This window comes from Oryza brachyantha, chromosome 2 (genome assembly GCF_000231095.2).
Source record: "Oryza brachyantha chromosome 2, ObraRS2, whole genome shotgun sequence".
Lineage (NCBI taxonomy): Eukaryota > Viridiplantae > Streptophyta > Magnoliopsida > Poales > Poaceae > Oryza > Oryza brachyantha.
This window is the reverse complement of record NC_023164.2, coordinates 4,853,121-4,872,425: the sequence shown is the minus strand read 5'-3', so window position 1 is coordinate 4,872,425 and position 19,305 is coordinate 4,853,121. Positions and strand designations below refer to the sequence as shown.

At 36.7% G+C, this 19,305-nt stretch overlaps 1 protein-coding gene across 2 annotated transcripts; it reads left to right on the top strand.

Moving 5' to 3' along the window:
• Positions 1 to 1,096: 1,096 nt before the first annotated feature.
• On the top strand, positions 1,097 to 9,430 carry LOC102717865 (YLP motif-containing protein 1). Of its 2 annotated transcripts, none has more exons than XM_040520739.1 (13): positions 1,097 to 2,315; positions 2,402 to 2,582; positions 3,343 to 3,455; positions 3,590 to 3,694; positions 4,129 to 4,198; positions 4,679 to 4,734; positions 5,975 to 6,025; positions 6,644 to 6,748; positions 6,855 to 6,899; positions 6,982 to 7,087; positions 7,801 to 8,003; positions 8,224 to 8,310; positions 8,623 to 9,430. In XM_040520739.1, the coding sequence occupies exons 1-13, from the start codon at positions 1,311 to 1,313 to the stop codon at positions 8,791 to 8,793; spliced, it is 2,298 nt and encodes a 765-aa protein (XP_040376673.1). In that variant the 5' UTR covers positions 1,097 to 1,310; the 3' UTR covers positions 8,794 to 9,430. The 2 variants fall into 2 exon arrangements, with proteins under 2 accessions (XP_040376673.1, XP_015689477.1); XM_015833991.2 differs by having other exon boundaries at positions 1,559 to 2,315; positions 7,810 to 8,003.
• Positions 9,431 to 19,305: the final 9,875 nt, after the last annotated feature.

Below are 19,305 nucleotides of genomic sequence, written 5' to 3'. Positions count from 1 at the left end.
CCATTAAGTTACATATGTTTTATAACAGAACATTAAGTTATAACACATGCTATTGATTGTTCTAAGAATTAATAAAAAATGGGCATAATATATAAAACAAAAGATTTATTTACTTTGATAATCTCGCGGTGTGTTGTGCGTGTGGGGTATGATTGTATTTTTTATTTCCGCAGGGTAGTGGTTGGGTTTTTCCTGGTTGTTTTGGAGTAGGAGAGGAGGGAGGACGAATGACTGCAATTTTCAACTACTTGCTCCATTGCAAAATATAAATATAAACAATCATGAAATAAACACCCATGAAATAATAAATATATTATTAAAGTTTATACTACAATATAAACAATCGTGAAGTAACTTTCATGATTTTGATCATTCATCAATGATTAGAGAGTCAATTAGGTGTTTAAAAAAGAAATATAATGAAATTAATATTCATGAACTAATGGCTAAAGTGAGTATAAACTCCTTTAGACTAAACTATCTAGAAATACTTATACCTCGTGGTACTGGAGAACGGAGACCGTCAGGGTGCTCGTTGGCTTTTTAAGAAATAAATAAAATAAAACACCATATTTGTAATAAAAAATAAGTTATGAATAAAAGTTTGTATATGTTTTTCCGTGATCTAATAATAAAAATAAAATATAATAAAAACACCAAAGTCAATTCTAAGATTGAAAATTTAAATTTTGGTTTATAAATATAAATGAAAGAAAAAAAAGATGGACATTTAAATTTTTGGTTTATAAATATAAGTGAGGCCCAGTTTAGTTTTCCAAAACTTTCCCAAAATATCATATCAAATCTTTAGACATTTAAATAGAGTATTAAATATAGATGGAAATAAAAACTAATTAGTGCATGATTAGCCATAAGTGTTATAGTAACCAACATGTGCTAATGACAGATTAATTAGGCTCAAAAGATTCATCTCGCGGTTTCCAGACGAGCTGTGAAATTCACTTTTTTATTCGTCTCCAAAAACCATTTTCGGTATCCGATCAAACGTTCGACGTGACCTGTCAAAAATTTTTTGGCACTAAATAAAGACCTGGGTTACGTGAGTCCTCAATGCATATGCAGGGCAACCCAAAACTGAAGAACACAACATCAATTTCCAATAGAACCCTTCTGGCTTCTGTCAATTTTTAGAACCTGGACCACCAGGCGGCGCCGCATCGCAGCGAACCCGAATCGCAGGAAACTTCTCGAATCTTCTCGAAGTTTCGCGATCCTCCCCTCCCCTCCCCTCCCCTCTCTTCTGCTCTCCCCTAAACCCTAGATCCCCGAGCCCATCTATCCGCCTTCTCATGGACCACCACCCGTGGCGCTTCCCCGCCGCCGGCGACGACCTCTGCCCGGTCTGCGCCGCGCCCCACTTCCCCTTCTGCCCGCCTCCGCCTCCGCCCCTCCCGCCCCACCCCTTCCCCTACGATCTCCACCCGCCTCCGCCCCCTCCCCCGCCGGAGTACCACGCCCCCTTCCACCCGCCGCCGCCGCCTCCCCCGCCGGAGTACCATGCGCCCTTCCACCCTCCGCCGCCGCTTCCTCCTCTGCCGGAGTACCACGGCCCCTTCCACCCTCCGCCACCGCCGCCGATGTGGGTCCCTCCGCATCCCTACGAGCTCATCGACATGGAGGGCCCCCACAAGCGGATGCGCGTGGCCGAGCCGCCCCCGTTCGATGCGTACGGCGATGGGATCCCACCCCCGCTGCCGCCGCCGGGCGATCGGCTGCTAGGCTTGATCCGAGATCACGGTCGCCCCCCGCTGCCGCCGCCAGAGCTGTTGCACGGCGAACCGTATCCTCCGGATCGATTCGGCTATGGAGGAGGTAGAGGCTATCCTCCTTCAAATTATAACAATCCCTATATGCAAGGAGGTAATTTCCCCGATTACGAGCACGGCGGAATGTTGCCGCCTGAGCATGAGATGCATGCTTTAGGTCCGGGTTTTGTGCCTGGAGGGCCTCAGGAGAGGTATTTCAACCATGACCACCATTACCATCGCTTCCAGCGTGAGGAATCACCTGGCGCGCCGCCGCGCCCTCCACCGATTCGATATGCTGAGACAAGAAGCCGTTATGATTCCCGCAGTTGGCATCCTGAGGCAGATGCTCCACCACCACCAACAGAGCCTCCTGTACCTTCTCCCCCAGATTATCATGCCACACCACCTCCGCAGAGTGTTAAATCATCGTTGTTTCCAATTCATTCTGGTTCTCCATCTGCAACTATGCGTCCACCTAGTTCTCAGGCTTCGCACCAAGCTTGCCCGATGCCTGCAAATTGTTACAATGGACCCAGCCACAATGAGGTTGATCTTCTCTCTGTGAACTTGGATGTATAGATTATGATTGGATACACCCAGAAGCAGTACCTGTTGTTCTACATATGTTTCAGGTATCGGGTTCGACATATCAACCACATTTAGAGCAGCAGTTGGGAGATGGAAGGCAAACCCACGCTCATCGTTCCATCAACAATGCTAAAATCAGTGTGATTAATGCCTCCAACTTGTTCAAGCAGCCACTTCATGGGTCACGGCCTGATCATATTGTTATCATCCTCCGTGGGCTGCCAGGTTTTCTCACAATCCCTTTTAATATCCACATGGCTGGTTAAGCATTCAAAAGAATATTGCCAACAATGTTGACAGTTTTGTATACTGGCCAGTGGTCAGTGGCAAGGCCACAACACCTAGCTTGACTTTGTTAAACATACCTCAGGAAGTGTTCATCTCATGGTAGCAGCTTTACTGCACCTGTTATTTGTTGAGATTGCTGTGGCTTCCTCTACATATAATATCTGGGAGTTGCTGATATTTTATACACACACACACACACACACACACTCTTATAAAATTCCTAATTTTCAGTTAACAAAATAATACACATGATCTATTTTTATTGCTCTTGCATTCATAAATATATTTTGTTTTGAGAAATGCTTGCTTCCATCTAACTTTGATCATGATCTTAATAGAGGCAATTATATTGATTAAACAACTAAAACAACATCAATAAACACATGGCTGAAAATATACTTTCACAGTGCTATTATTCTTGTAACGTTTAACAAGCGTATCATGATAGTCCGAGAGAATCAGAATGGGCCTAGGGAGTAGCTGGAATCAAGGCATCTATTTCAATTGCCATTGTCTATTATCTAGAGTACTGCTTGTGACATTATTTATTTGATTTTGATACATAAATTTTTTGCCTCCTACTTACATGCAAGCTTATGACCATTATTTAATAGTTTGCAAGACTATCCATATTTTTTTAATCTGGGGATTTAATTCATATATTATATATCTGTGCTACTGCTGTTACAATTTATAGGTAGTGGAAAGAGCTATCTTGCAAAGGCATTGCGTGATCTTGAAGTTGAGAATGGTCGAAATGCACCTAGAATTCATTCAATGGATGACTATTTCATGATTGAGGTTGAGAAGGTCAGTTGAAAAATAGCAGCAGAGTCAATCATGAACCCTTCAAAATAATTTTTCACCATATATTCGAATTGCTTCTTACAATTTTGTTTTATTTGATGTGTATTCTGTCTTGTAACTTGGCTTAATGCTCTTAGAAAGTCGAAGACAACGAAGGGTCAAAATCTTCTAATACATCTAAAGGAAGAAAGCAGCTGACCAAGAAAGTGATCGAGTATTGTTATGAGCCTGAAATGGAGGAGGTGATGAAATACCTTTTGTTTCTGTTTATTCCTTTTTCTTATTTCTTATGAATCCTATTGCCAATTGTTGGAGCTATGCTGTGGCAAACTGTTGCATTTGCCTGTAAAAGTAGTCCTTACTCATTAGAACTAAGGCACACCTTTAGACAAATCACATACCTCAGGTTACTTTAAATAACAATGCCAACACATTGCCTACAAGTCATTGTTATGTTGAAAGGATATGATATCTCAGACTGTATTCTAAATATACTATACCTCATAACACATGTTAATGTTAAGACACTTTTTTGTCATGGAATCTGTATACCATATATGGAAGCATTGTCTATCAATCTCATTTTCTAAATTACAGTGCAAATATTGTTTTTCATGTATCTGTCTATTTATTGTTTGGTGTAGTAATGTTGCTAATTTTCCTTTTTATTGGACAGACATACAGATCGAGCATGTTGAATGCATTTAAGAAGACCCTTGATGAAGGGAGTTTTACATTTGTGATTGGTATGAATCATTTTAAATATTGTTGCTTTAGGAGGAATTAATGATATAATTCATGTTGGTGCCTTGGTGGTAATTGCTTTGGTGGTTAAAGTATATTCTGTCTCATGTATTTTCCATAAATATCATTGACTAAAGAAAGTGTCCTATGTTTATGTTTTTTTATCATATATTCATTGACATCATATTATCATAGTTTGACAATCAATTGGCTTTTATCCATGATCCGATTTTTGTCTAAGTTCAACAGTTTGGTGATCACTTTCTGGGATTAGGACATAGGCAATGGGTTCCCTAGACATTCGGAGGGTGACAGGACATCCATTTGTATTAGTGGTTTATGTTTTGTACTGTTCGAGACATTCAATTAAGCAACAGGCCTACAATGGCAATGTACCGGGTGATGCCTTCATTTTAGCAATGGCTAATGCTGGATCTGTGGTAACTGACTTGTTTATTGCTGGTATCCCTTGGCTGTTTTAGTGGATGACCGCAATCTGCGGGTAGCTGATTTTGCTCAATTTTGGGCAAGTGCGAAGGTAAACTCTCAGTCTCTGTTGCGCGAGAATTTACATTGTTTACTGGAACTTTTTGTTATGGTTTTGAATCCTCGAGGGGTTCTGTTTTTATTTTATTGCTCTAGATCAAGAGGTGGCCTGCACTTGAAAAGCATACTTTATTGCAAATTATGAACCAGGAAACACTCTTAAATTTATTTTTGGCTACAACACGAATCTTCTAATTTCTTTCTTTCCATTTTTATTAATGGTTTCTCAATACTACATTAGTTGTACTCCTATCACAAGCATACCATATTAAAAATTAAGCACCCATTTTGTAATGCACCAATATTCCTACTGGAATTGAATTGTTTCCTGCAAGTTTTTGCATTCTAAAGCTTCGAAGAAGATAAATAGTACTATGCATCTATTACTGCTAAGGCATTAGAGCTAGTACACTAGAGTGCTTATAGCATGCTTAAACCACCAATTTTGCACATGTGGAGGAGAAAGACGAGAAAAGGAAGAAGGCTCTTAAATCTCAATGCTAGAGCCACCTTTGCACATGTTACAACTACAAGAGGGATGAATTAAAAAGAGAAGTGAGGGATTAAAAAGGAGACAACCTTATAGCTAAAGTATTGTACTTGTTAATGCTAATACGATCTTTAAATGGGTTTATAGTTAATTGTTAGCTCTACTATTAAACTTGCTCTAAGACAGTCCACTGGACCCTTCTCTCCCTTTTCTTCTGTTTTCCTTCTCTGCTATAATGGGAGTATTTGGTTGTTTCTGAGTGTAGACGTTTGTGCCAGCTGTAATTCTGGTTTCCATATGCAATTAATTGCATGTGGGGTCTTCCTTTTAATTTTACATGGTTCGCCTAATGATATAAACGTTTTTTTGGTTTGTTTTCAAGTGTTTATGGTAGTCAGCTTGTTGTACATACCCTTAATCAGCTGTTGAGTTGCTAAAAGGGATTTGGTATTTGCATTATTGGTATAGTTCTTGGTGCTTCAGTTGGTCCAAAGCATCATTAGTTTCCACTTTCTTGGCACTATTGACTTAGAATTGAGATGATACGCCCAAATAGGCAGTGACTGTTCAAATTATTGTGACTTTCTGTTAGACTGGTCCGTGCAACTTTTTGTTGGATTATACTTTGGCATTCAGGAGCCACTCTGTTCCTCTACATTTACTTTGAGTTATATTCTCTGAATAGTAGTCTTGTTGGTAGCCATTTGAAAGTAAGTTAACTGTTTTTCTATTCTTTTTGTAGAAATCAGGCTATGAAGTGTACTTGCTGGAGGCACCATACAAGGATCCAACAGTAAGTTTCTGCTATCACTATGTAAAGCTTACCCAGTTAATATGTATATTAATGTGCTATATCAGACACCTTATTTCTTGAGTAAGACATGAATTTATCCTTGGCATAATTTCTTAATATGTTAGCTATGTAGGCGATCTATATATGTATCAGGCTGTAAAAAGTCTTGCATGTGCTCCCATTAGTTATCTTACCAGTATTTGGATCATACATTTTAACCATCTGATAATTTATTTCTGTTTTGTTAAATCAGATGTTCCTATTTTCTTATAAAAGTTGCACATATAATATTTCACGTGGTGCTACTAATAACCAGCTTGTAACATGTACTGGGTCATCAAGTGATTGTGTGGTACAAAATACAATTCTTGTTGTGGACATTCCATTTTAGTTTTACTGACCATTTGTTTTTGTTGAAGTTGAATGTTGTGAAGGTTTTACATAGCACACTTGCATGCTTAAACACTAATTATATACATATTTATGTTATAAAAATCTAATGTCTATGAATATGTTACGCATTTGCACCATCAATCTGGACCCACTAAATAAGCGACATATGGACACCTCTTTCTTCAGTTGACTTAGAAATCATTGCTGATATCTTGTGAACTACAGGGCTGTGCTGCTAGGAATGTGCATGGGTTTACAGTAGATGATGTGAAAAAAATGGCAGCAGACTGGGAAGAGGCTCCACCACTATATCTTCGACTAGACATCCATGTATGCTTTTTTGACAGTATCCATATAATTCGCAGTTAAGATGTAAGACTTGCTATTAGATACATGATTAATCAATATTTTTCATGTTTTGTGTTGATAATTTTAGTCATTATTCCATGACGACAATCTCCAAGAGCATTCTATTCAAGAGGTATCACATATTAGTATATCACTACCCTGCCAGTCACTTATAAAGAGATCTATGTGTTCAAATTTTATCATACTTCAAATAGGTGGATATGGACACAGAAGATGTTGATGATGTCAATAACGCAGCAACTAGTACTGAAGCTGAAAACACACAGAAGTCTGAATCACTAGAAAATGGACATGATCAAGGTACGGATTCCTATCATTCTTCAGTGATGAGTGGACATTCTTTTGTTACAATTTATTGTAACATTTAAACCCTCAAAACTTTTAGGAAATCCTTGTATTTTTACAACATAAATGTAGAAAACTCTTCACTATGGGTGGTCTGAGGCTCTGATCCTTGGATGCATACACCTTTGTCAAGCTCAAGCTAGACCTGCTGATTCGAGATGATAGTACCAATTGCCTTCTCTTGTTCTGTTGGCACAGTTCTCAGTTAGTTTAGATAATGTGGCCAAATATTTAGTCTCTCTGTCCAAAAAAGAAAACCAATTCCTGTCTACGAATCTGGACATACCCTATGTCCAGATTTGTAGCCATGAATTGTTTTTTCTTTGGGGGGACAGAGGGAGTTCTTTTTGCAACACTTATGAAATTTGGAGAGACCAGTTGAATCCACCGTAAATCAAGCACTGTGGGATTGAAGTAGATGGTTAGGTGCAAAAGACATCCTGCTATTCTGAATATCAGTGAACAATGATACTCCTACACCATCACCATAGCATGGGTGTGGAACCACTGTTCTGATATTAGTACTGTAGTGCATCCATCAATTGTAGCAGACTGTCAGTTTTGATTCTTAGTTTGCTTGAAAGCTATCCTCATGAGTTAAAATTAGAATAGATTCTTAGTGATAGTCTTAGGGACAAGTTAAGTCATCCCTGTGAAATTCTGTTTAGACATCTCAGAAGCAGGACAAAAGTGGGACTCACCAGAAGACGATGACCTGGATGGCTACAAAGAGTTAGGACAGAGTAAATGGTCCAAAGATTTTGATGAGGATATCGAGAAGTCTGAACATGCAGAGGGAAGTACACGTGCTCTTTCTGGGTTGGCTAAAACCTACGGCACTCATCGAAAAACAGTTAGCTGGGGAGACAGGGTATGTTTTTTTCTCCTGTGCTTTGTTAATGCTGAACATTTGCTGCCTATGTCATGTCGTTGCAAGAAAACCAATCTCATTATTAAACTACAGAACTAAATGTATATAATTGTTTATAAGTATTACAAAATCATATATTTGATTATACTTCTACATGTTTATTGCTGTGCATCATGTGACCAATTTTGTTATTCAATTTCTTTTTGTTCTTTCCTTGCAGCTCGAAAAGGGTGGTTTTTCTATTGGTGCAGCTAAGAGAAGACTGACTTCTTCATTAATCATAGGACCTGGATCAGGATACAATTTGGTCAGTAGCCTAATTGATTTATTTACTCAAGTTTTGGTACTTACATGGTCTTTTGACCTTCCTGCACTATGTATAGTTCCATACCTTCTAGAAATCACTGGTGGGGTTGTGGTCTCCTATTCGTTTACCTCTTTGCCATCTTATCCTAGTCATGCATAAAATGTGAATCGTGCTCCATATTTCATTTTGGTTAGGATTCTGAAAGGGAATGTCTTTCCTGCTTTATCCACATAATACACGAAGACTCAGATTAGCATTTACATCATACATTGAAACTACTGGCAGTTCAATTTATTATCCTGTTGCTTGCAGGTTTCCAACCCCTTAGCTGAAGGTAATTCCATGCAGACAAAGGGGGCAATCAACAATGATACAAAAAAGCGATTCAGCGATCAACTCCGTGATGAAGGTGAATCCTTCAGGGCAGTTTTTGATAAGCGAAGACAGCGCATTGGAGTTTTTGGCAATGGAGACGGCGAGTGACCCTGATAAGAGGCCTCTGATAGCTTCTCTTGATTGTCAGCACACTCTAGTCATGGCTTGGTCGACAAGCTCAGGCCGCTTAGAGTCTCATCAATTTTGCTCCGATGCAAATCTGCAGCTTGGAACGTACTGCGGCCTGACCCATTCCCATCTACACAGTTCAAGTGGGGAATTTGTTTGGCATCCCCTTGGTAATTGACAGAAGGGTCTTGGGAACCTGTTCGGTTTTGTTGTATCTGTAAGCTGCCGCCAATACCAAAGGGCTGCTAGTTTAAAGGGGCGCCCTCGTATAATGTATCAAGAGACACTGAATGATCCATTATTATTCAATACTCCCTCCATGTCTAGATTCGTAGCTCCAGACTTCTAGGATAGATCAAATCTCATCCTATGTGGTCACATTTTGGGGGCAGATGAAGTATATAACAATTTTTTAGCAGGGTGATGTATTGCTTCGGTTCTGTACATTAGGGCGAGAAATTTGCTTGCCAGAATAGAAAGCAGCTTCATACCAGAACTGTTTGAGCGTGTTCCTGCTCCTACCTCTGGTTACATAACAATTATTGTTTTCAATAAGATGATGTCTCCAAAAGGTAACTTTGACCGTAATTTGTTCAATTACAATATATATATGGTAATATCAACAATTATAATAAAAATGGTTTTATTGAAGTACCTTTTAAGATTAGTTTTTATATATACATATAATTCCGTTAAAGTAAATGTTTTAAAAGTTATTAATAATTAAAATTCTAAAGTTTGGCTTTAGTTCTGTCCAAAATGCAAAGTACTATGGAATTGGAGGAAGTACTACTCAGTGATTATAGGTTAGGCTCACAAAAGGTGAGTTGTTCGACACCGTACTTTTTTATGACTATCCACTAAACAAAATATAAGAAATTGTGCCCCTCATCTTTTCTCTTATGGTTATAAACTAAAGTTTAAATTTCTAACATTAAATTTTGAGGTTTTTTTACCGAAATTAATTTTCCAGCTCTAGCTTTTAGATCACTGAGAATATATGTATAAAAGTTTTATTCAAAATTTTCTTTTGCAAATATGCTGTTTGACTTTTTCCATAAAAAACCAAACAATCATTTTTCCATGTTTGTATTTTCACAAATTATATTTGCAATTTGGTTTTCACCAAAAAAATGAATTTCACAAAAAAATGAAACTGACTAAATTTTCAAACACTTGTAGTTAGATATTGACATATTCTTCACATTCAAACTTTTTGATCACATTATTTTATCAGCAAGAAATTAAAAATATTTAAATTATGATATATTATTTAAGTATGTTTGATCATGTATATGGCCGTATAAATTTCAATAATCACCAATCGATCATTGTTAGTCAAACTACAAACATTAAGGGGCCATTTGGCAATAGGTTTATATACCCACTGGGAAGGAAACCAAAGCCTGGTGGATGGCAGATAGAGTCATAGAGACATTGTATTCGGATTTTTTTAAGCATATATTTTTCTTCCATTTTGTATGAATATATACACGAGGAAATTTTAGATTTGATCAAATGGTTGAAAAAAAAACGGGTCCACTGGTACAAGCGAAAACAGATGTTTTGATGTTCTGTTTTGTTTTTCAATTTTGGTTGGATGTTTTGATGGGGATTCAACTTTTTGGTCCCGTTTATAGGAAAAATGTTGAACTTGTTTTTTTTTTTCAAGAAAAAACCTAAAAAATTAGAAGTGTGTTTTATTTCGAGATTCCAACATTTTAAGTGAAACTGATGGCCAAAATTTTTTCTTTGTTTTTACAATTTGTACACTCTTTTTTCTAATTTTAGAACCGTGAGAGCGAGGGAATAAGAGGGAAAAATGTACGGAGGAAGAGGACGATGGACGTCTAAAGTACGTGTGTACCGTGAGTGGATGGATGAGATTGGGTGGGTTTTTCCATGTCTAGAATAGATATCTAATGGTGTAAAATAATGGATGCACCGATTAAAGCGGAAAATAACAGTTAAGTGTCTTGCTTTATCATTAGTATTTCTATGATTTTTCTTAATTTTATAGAGAAGAACTAGGAGACCTCTACAAGAAAAATTTAATGGACTTTTAGTATATATAAGAGATACTCTGCTTGTGCTTTATAAAAGGTTGTTATACTATGTAGTACGCTATGTTGGCCACTAGAGTTATGTTGCGACTTTAACTGCAAGATTTGTAACTTTTCTAGTGGAAAAAATGTCACTGTATCGATACACTTAGTTGGTGTTTGGGACAGGGACTTATTTTAAGTCTCTTGTCCCATCGAATGTTTATTATAAATAGTAAATATAGACTATTAATAAAATCCATCCATAGTCTTGGAGTAATTCGCGAGACGAATCTATTGAGCCTAATTAATCCATAATTAGCCTATGTGATGCTACAGTAAATATGTTCTAATTATGGATTAATAGGCTTAAAAAATTCGTATCGTGGATTACCACTCATTTATAAAATTAGTTTTTTTATTAGTCCATATTTAATACTTTAAATTAGTGTCCAAACATCTGATATGATATGGGGATAAAAAGTTTAGTCCCATCTAAACAACCCCTTACAAAAGAAGCAGCGATCTTCATCTTTTCTAAGAAGATAGCAAAGAGTCAACATGTCGGACATCCTTCGTCAACTTTCTACGTTATATAGGAGTAAAAGGGAATAGTGTGGGGGACAAAACGCCCACATATTTGTAAAATGTATCATCAATTAAAAGATAATATATAATAATAAAAATAAAGTATTGATAATTTTATTAATTTAAATCGCATAGCAATACTATGCTAGTATATGTACACAAACTGATGATCGAGATCAACTAATCGGACTACATGAATAACCCTCCTCTCAACAAAACAATTATGTATTGTGAGCACTAGCTATGTATATGTTTTCCTTGGGATCTTGTTTGTTTGGAAAAGCTTAACATTCTGAAAAGCAGCAGGTGAGAAGCCAACTTTCTAGAATTTAAAAAAGCTGGAAAATCAAACTTCTGGCTTCTTTATTTTCTGGAATCTGTCACTGCAGATTCTCAGAAACTAACTATAAAAAAGCTTCTGACTTCTACGGATTCAAACCTACGGATTCTGTTTGAAGCTACAGCTACGGATTCTGTAGAAAGATCACACTATTTGCGTCCGAGACACAGAGCTCGTATCGTATGTATGCATGCATGCTTAGAATTCTCAAAAGAATACATACAGTAGTATTTTCCAAAGCAACCATGGGAGCTGCTCGTATTCGCGTCGAGTTGCAAGTAATCCTGGTGATGTTCCTCCTGCTCTCGACGCCGTTTCCGTCCGGCGTCATCGCCGCCGGTGAGCTTGTCGCCGGCGGCTGGGAGGCGGCTGCAAGCAGACCACCACCACCTCGTCGGTTTCTGGCTGGTGGCGGAGCTCCGTCAAGTAAGTCGTTTAATTTTGATATCTGAGAGTTTAATTTCGTGTATTTCGTTTTTTTTTTGTGTGTTTTTAAAAATGTATGAACTTGGGGGGAGTTTCATCTCAGGTCCCGGCGGTGAGCACAATCCTCCTATCTCTCAAGGACGCAACAACAATTAAAATGGACAAATTATGCCATGAAATCGATGAGATCGAGCACCCAAGAACCCAACCATAGGGTTAGAGCTAAGCAGGTCCAGGAGCAAAGTTAATTTACACTAATTACTATACATACATGGTGCAGAGTTGTATTGTTTTGCTTTCAATATAATTGAGCACGGAATAGAAATGTTTATACCTTTCGTATTATCCTCCCCGAGGAGATCATACATGTATAATCACTTTGTCTAGTCGTATTCGCTATTGTTATAAATAAATACACCCTTTGTTCCATAGTGCAACTGTTTTTCCAAATCAAATCTAACCAAATTTATAGATAAATATAACAGTATTTTTAATGCACTGTGACTAGATCGTTGTTGAGGTGTTCAAATCCACCCGGGCCATCATCGATCGCCATGGTCACCGTGGCAGCTACTGGAAGTACCTCTAGGCGTGGTTCTTAGCGAGCCTCCTGTAAAAATTAATTTTTACGTATGGGGCCTTGACTCATACCGTCTTCTATTATTTTAATTTATATGTGAGATATTCATATATCTGCCCGATATCTATCAAGGAATTAATCACCTTGGAAAATTTTATGTGTACGTACCAGTGCCCCATGCCGCGTCATCATGCATGCATGAACATGATAATTAATATCAGTTTAGAGGGAGATACAAAGTTACTAAGTACCGCCTTTATCTAACTGTGGCACTTTCGTAGGAACGAAATATACAAAGGAAGGTGCAAAACTGAACCCAAAACTCTGAGAGCAAATTTAATAGTAGAGCTAACTTACTGGCTATAAGTTTATATTATAATCAACACATATACTTTTTTCATATTTAAATGTTAGACGAATTGAACTAACCAACGTCTAACAAAAAAAATATGAGGGAGTAATAGATTGGCTATAAAGTTGGCTATAATTTTTATTTCTTATCTCTTTCTCTTACCTTTGTATTTAATATATTTTTTTAAGTTGGTGTATAGCTGGCTCTTGCATGAGAGCCAACCGAGCCAACCCTACTTCATTTTTATTTCCTATTTCCTCCACATCAGCTTATAGCCAACTTATAGTCTACTATTATACTTGCTCTGACGCAGTAACGGAGAGTTTAGCCCTCCGTTCGCGGAAGGTTGAGCTCGTGATCAACAGCCTTATTGTTTTGGGTTAATTAGATTAATGCTATTATAAATTTGCTAGTTTTGAAATATGCCATTACTATTCAACTAATTGGAAGAATGCCATAATAATTTCAAAACTATTCGAAATATGCCACTCTGTGCCCTTTTGCTGTATTTTTTAAAGAAAATTGTACCATATTGCCCCTACGTTGTTCACTACACCCTTTATAGGTGGAAAGGGTAATTTGGTCTAAATATGACATATCTGAAATATTTCTAAAATTATAATGACATCCTTACAATTAGTCAAATAGTAATAGTATATTTTAAAATAGGCAAAATTATAATGGCATGAATCTAGTTAACTCGTTTTAGGTTTCTGCTTATAAGCTAGCACACATGAAACTGCTTATTAACGACTAAAAAATAATTTGTACTTAAACTTTTATACAAGTGTTTACAGTGATCTAAAAGAAAAAATTATAATAAAAAATTCAAAATTAACTCTAAATTTAAGCATCAAAATTTAAATTTTGAGTATTTTTTCTATCCTCGAGGAGATATCATGAGGTACCACTCTTTTCTATATAAAATTTAGTACCTTCTAGTATCGTATCAAGAGATATTAAATTTTAAGCTTTTTTATCATCCTTGAAAAATAACTTAAGGTACCGAGGATTTTTTACAATTTTTTGGTACCTTAAAGTACCACACTTTTTACGTTAAAAAGTATGATACCTTAAGATACTTTTTCAAGGATGGTAAAAAACTATCAAATTTTATATAAAAAACAGTGGTATTTCTTGATATCGAATGGTAAAATTGCTCTTAAATTTTAGCTTATAAGTTTAAGTGGATGAGAATACAATTCTTTTTTCTCGTGGTGAAGCATAGTACAAAACAGAGGGTTCACAATACGCGTATAATTATCCTTAAACGCACATCATATTTTTATAAATACATCTAAATATTAAGCTGCTATATGTAAAATCGAAAATCACCGCAAACCTCCTGCCTGCGCATACGTTGCTTCTATTGCAAGAATAATTACTCCTATAGTTGTGCAATGAATAGTGTGAGAAATGATATCAAAATCTGGAAAATTCAAAGTTAACTGCAGTTGCATTACGTGGCTGCGTTCTAATCCATTTATGGTTTGTGGATTTTCCGGGCACAGTTTTGTACCTCATAAACGACGTGTTTAATGCAAACATTTCTATATAAAAGTTCATTCTCTGACTTTTTTAGAACAAGATTACCATTTTATTGTAGTTATTTTAGTTGTTTATACCCTTAAACAACTATCATAAAAGATAAATATTTAATATCAGATATCTCAAACACCGACGTGAATACAAGTTATCTGGACTGTAAGATGTGTATTCCAATATCATATTGCTAATTAAAATGTGCTTGTGCCCCGTTGATATTGTACTCTCCTCAGGGCTGGCCCTGGGAGGGCGAGCAGTGCGGACGTTTTGGCCCCCAAATCGTAGGGGTCACACCCCAAATTTTTAAGATGATATGTACTATATTTTCTATATAAATATTTTTTAATGCAATTTAAAAATATTTTCTATATAAATTATTTATATATATATAAATAATTTTACAGTTCTTGAGTAGGTACTGTGAAGTACTAAAATTTCAGTGTAAAATTTGGTACCTCCTAATACCTAGTGTAAAATTTTGGTATCTCTTGGTATTTTTTCGAGTACCATAAAATTACTCTCTCGATCTATATATATCTATGTTAATATTGTATAGCATGATAAGGATCTTTATGTTTATCTTCGGGAGTAATTTTTATAGTTATTGAAAAGTTACTGGAAACTACCAAAACTACATGGTAAAATTTAATATCTTTTAGCAACTGATGAAGAACCGTAAAATTAAATTGCTCTTACTTTCGCACTGGGTGTCAAAAATAATGACCGGCCATGACTCTTCTCTACGCTCTTTCTTCACGTCTCCGTCCTCTAAACGTTCTCAGGCTACCCACAAACAAACCAAAAGGCCTACCGCACTTGCATGTTTTCAGAAATAAAGAAATCATAGAAATGACCATCCAAATTCCAACACCTTAATCCTGTGTCCAATTGACTATCACTGAAAGATGAAAGATAGGAGTATGTTGATGGTGACGCTCACACTTCGTTACTTTTTTAGTTTTTACCGCACTAAACTGTTGAATTTTCTCGTTTCTCCTTTGTGCGCATGTGAGGAGAAAATGTGTCGTCCGTGCCAAACTTTTCTCTGTCCAAAAGACGAAGACTGGACCGTTAATTTGTCTAGTCCTCTCTCCATGAGCTAGTAGCCAAGGTAGCCGATGTACGTTTGCATCTTTTATGGTATACGAAGCGATATATCGATGAGTTGTTAGTCAGAGGATGATTGATTAAAGTATTAGCTAGCTATTCTAAATTTAAAAATAGATGTTTTACATCGTAAAGAAACATGTACATGCATGAACTTTTATTTTTTTATTTTGCAAAAAAAAATATCGTATATTAGCTCATAAAAATATGCTAATGAAAAGGAGGACACATCTGTCCACCATGAAAACAAACGGATTCCTCATATATTACATAGTTATAAAAAATTAATTTTTTAAATTTTATATGTAGTACTGCGAGTTTAAATATAACTTCCGCGTGTCAAACCAATTAATTGCAGAGAGCGAAGTTTCTTGTTTCTTCCTTGCTTCCATACCCTTGTCGCCACACTCTGACAAACTTTGTCAGAAGACCGTAGCTCTGGAATTTTGACATATTGGTTTATTTAAAGAAAACATTTTACAAAAAAATATTTTACAAATAAATTTCTGAAAAAACTTATTGCAGGAATAGATATTTTTGATTATGCCAACGTTATTGGTGTCGTCGTTACATAGAAGGGCATCATCCTCCAAGTCATTATGACATGCTCATGTGGCCGGATGACGGTGCCTATACAATGACGACGCTAATGATGTTGGCGTGATCAAAAAGATCTATTCGTGCAATAAGGTTTTTTTAAGCTTTTACTTATAAAATATTTTTTTAAAAAAGACTAAAATATCAAAATTGCACGACAGTAGCTGGGTACTAAAACATAAAACTTGGCTTGCATATTGCCTCCATAAATGGTGCAAATTAACGCGACGTTCGCGAGAGCACATCAGAGCGGAGAGCAAAATTTGAAGGCCAAGCTAGCTAGCTAGCTAGCTAACCAGCGATCAACGTACGTACTGCATCGATCCCTGAGCGATGCCGCTGCGTCGGCGGCTGCTCGCCATTGTCCAGCTCGCCGCGGTTCTCTGGCTGGCGGCCACGAGCGGCTACCTCTGCCAGCAGGGTGACCCGCCGCCGCCGCCGGCGATCCCTCCTCGTGAGCATCCTTGTTCCCGGCACTAGAAGTACTAACTTGATTAGATTTCGAGACTCTAATTTGCCGTACGTGCGTTGCATCAATTCAGCTCCCAGCAGCAGGCGGCCCATCACTCCGCGGCCGATCTGTCGCCGGCCGGGCTGCCCGTCGCCGCGGCCGGTGTGCCCGCCGGAAGGTTGCTACTCAGGCAGGCCTGGCGGCGGCCAGCCTTAACTGAAATCGCCGACGACTGGACGTCGTACGTCTAGCCAACAAAATTAAATCCTATCTGCTATAGATCGATCGATGGATACGCCGCTTAGTAATAATGAATCAAGATCCACTCCAATCTTAATGTATATGAGATGCTCGAGATTTGAGCTGTGTATGTGCAGGTATATATATTTGAATAAGAATGGTGGAGATGGAAGAGCCTTAGAACCATCATGCATATATGTTGTCATCTCGAGCCTTTCTTGACTCTATCAATTATACCCCCTCTCCGGTCCTCATTATTTGATATGGTTAACTTTTGATTGTAGTGTTTGATTATTTGTTTTGATAAAGAAAATTAGTGTAAAAAGACAATTAAAATACATCATAATAAAAGTAGGTCAAAATAAAATAAAAAATATTGATATGATTTTTTTAATAAGATAAATGGTTGAACGTTACGTTAGAAGTCAAGTGTATCAACTATTTATAAACTAAGGGAGTAATTATTTTTAATAGAACCAATACGCCCACTCCACCCTAAAATATATTAATAATGTTACTACTCTCCCCAGGTTTTTTATTTAACGTTATTGACTTTTTTGATCTACGTTTTTTTATCAGTGTCTGATTTAAAACTTTTGTACAAATTTATAAGTTATTCTTAAAATTGCTTTAATAATAAATCAAATCATAACCTGTTAAATCTTATCACGGTGCATACCATGATGCATGCACCGTCTTATCTTGCTGATTACAAGTTAAATCACGACGAATGCGGAGTTGGAAATTAAATCAAGCACCATGCATATATATTAATGCAGGCAGGCCACCGGCGACAGATGCATGGCAGATGAGATGATAACAAAATCGGCGACGAACACTAGCTAGCTCGGCGCTAGACGATCTTCGACAAAACATTGCCTTAATTTATGAGCACATTTACTTCTCCGATCCCTTAATTTTCACTCATGCATATATATCTATCTACGCACAAGCTACTTGCAAATTAATTGCATGCGGTAAACGACAGTTTATCTGTTTTCCCCTTAATTTTTCACGCATTTCATCGATCACAGAAAACTAAAGTTTATAGCTTAATTGTCATGACCGGAAACTTAATTATAATTTGCTCGCCGGATTTCTCCGGCGGTCTGCAGGGACAGCCGTCTAGTTATTCCTCAGTGTTTGCTTCAATCCACACAGAGCTTTTCAAACAAAAAAACAAAATTTTATCTTCCTTTCCTTCCGGGTCAAATCATTGTGGCTGTGATAAATACGATGTTTGACTTTTTTAGTTATAGTGATTGATCATTCGTCTTATTCATTTAATACAAATATAATAAATAATAAGTCGTGCTTAAAGTTCTTTTATTAAGTAAGTCACAAGTAAAGTAAATGATATTTTTATAATTTTTTAAATAAGATAAATGGTCAAATATTATAAGAAAAAATCAAACATCTTATATTATAAAACGGAGAAAATACTTCTTCTTTAAGATATCAATTAAGGCTGAGGACATACACCTCTGTCAAGACTTACAAATTTGCATGTGAAAGCATGCAAAATAAATTTTGTCGTTCATTCAAATATCAGCCACTGTTTTCTTATCCGCTTTGTATAAAAGTAGAGCATATTGCCTACAGCTTACGAATTTCTTTTAAAAAATAATTCTTTGGAGGCCATGGGCGAGGACGGGCCATCCTTTTGATTCTGAACAATAAACGAAACAACTTATTAATGATTTAAAAATATTTATATATATAAATTTATATATATATATATTCTTACCGATATAAAAAAATGCTAAAAAATAAGCTATCTATCAAAAAATTTAAAACTATTTTTTAAAATTTAAACTTTAGTTTTTATAAGTATAACAAATAAAACAAGTGAGCTAGTCAAGTCAACTGAACATGTACACACCTGTGTAACATTGTCGGAAAATCTGTGTATGCTCGTGTACTTATACTCGCGGTTGGTGAAATTAAGGCCTGGTTTACTTCCTAATTTTTTTTCAAAAACATACGTCGGATCTTTAGACACCTAAATAAAATATTAAACATAGATGAACCTAAAAAAACTAATTACACAGTTACGGAAGAAATCTCGAGACGAATTTTTGAGCCTAATTAGTCCATGATTAGCCATACATGCTACAGTAACCAACATGTGCTAATGACGGATTAATTAGGCTCAAAAGATTCGTCTCATGGTTTCTAGGCTAGCCATGAAATTCGTTTTTTTCATTTATGTCCAAAAACCTC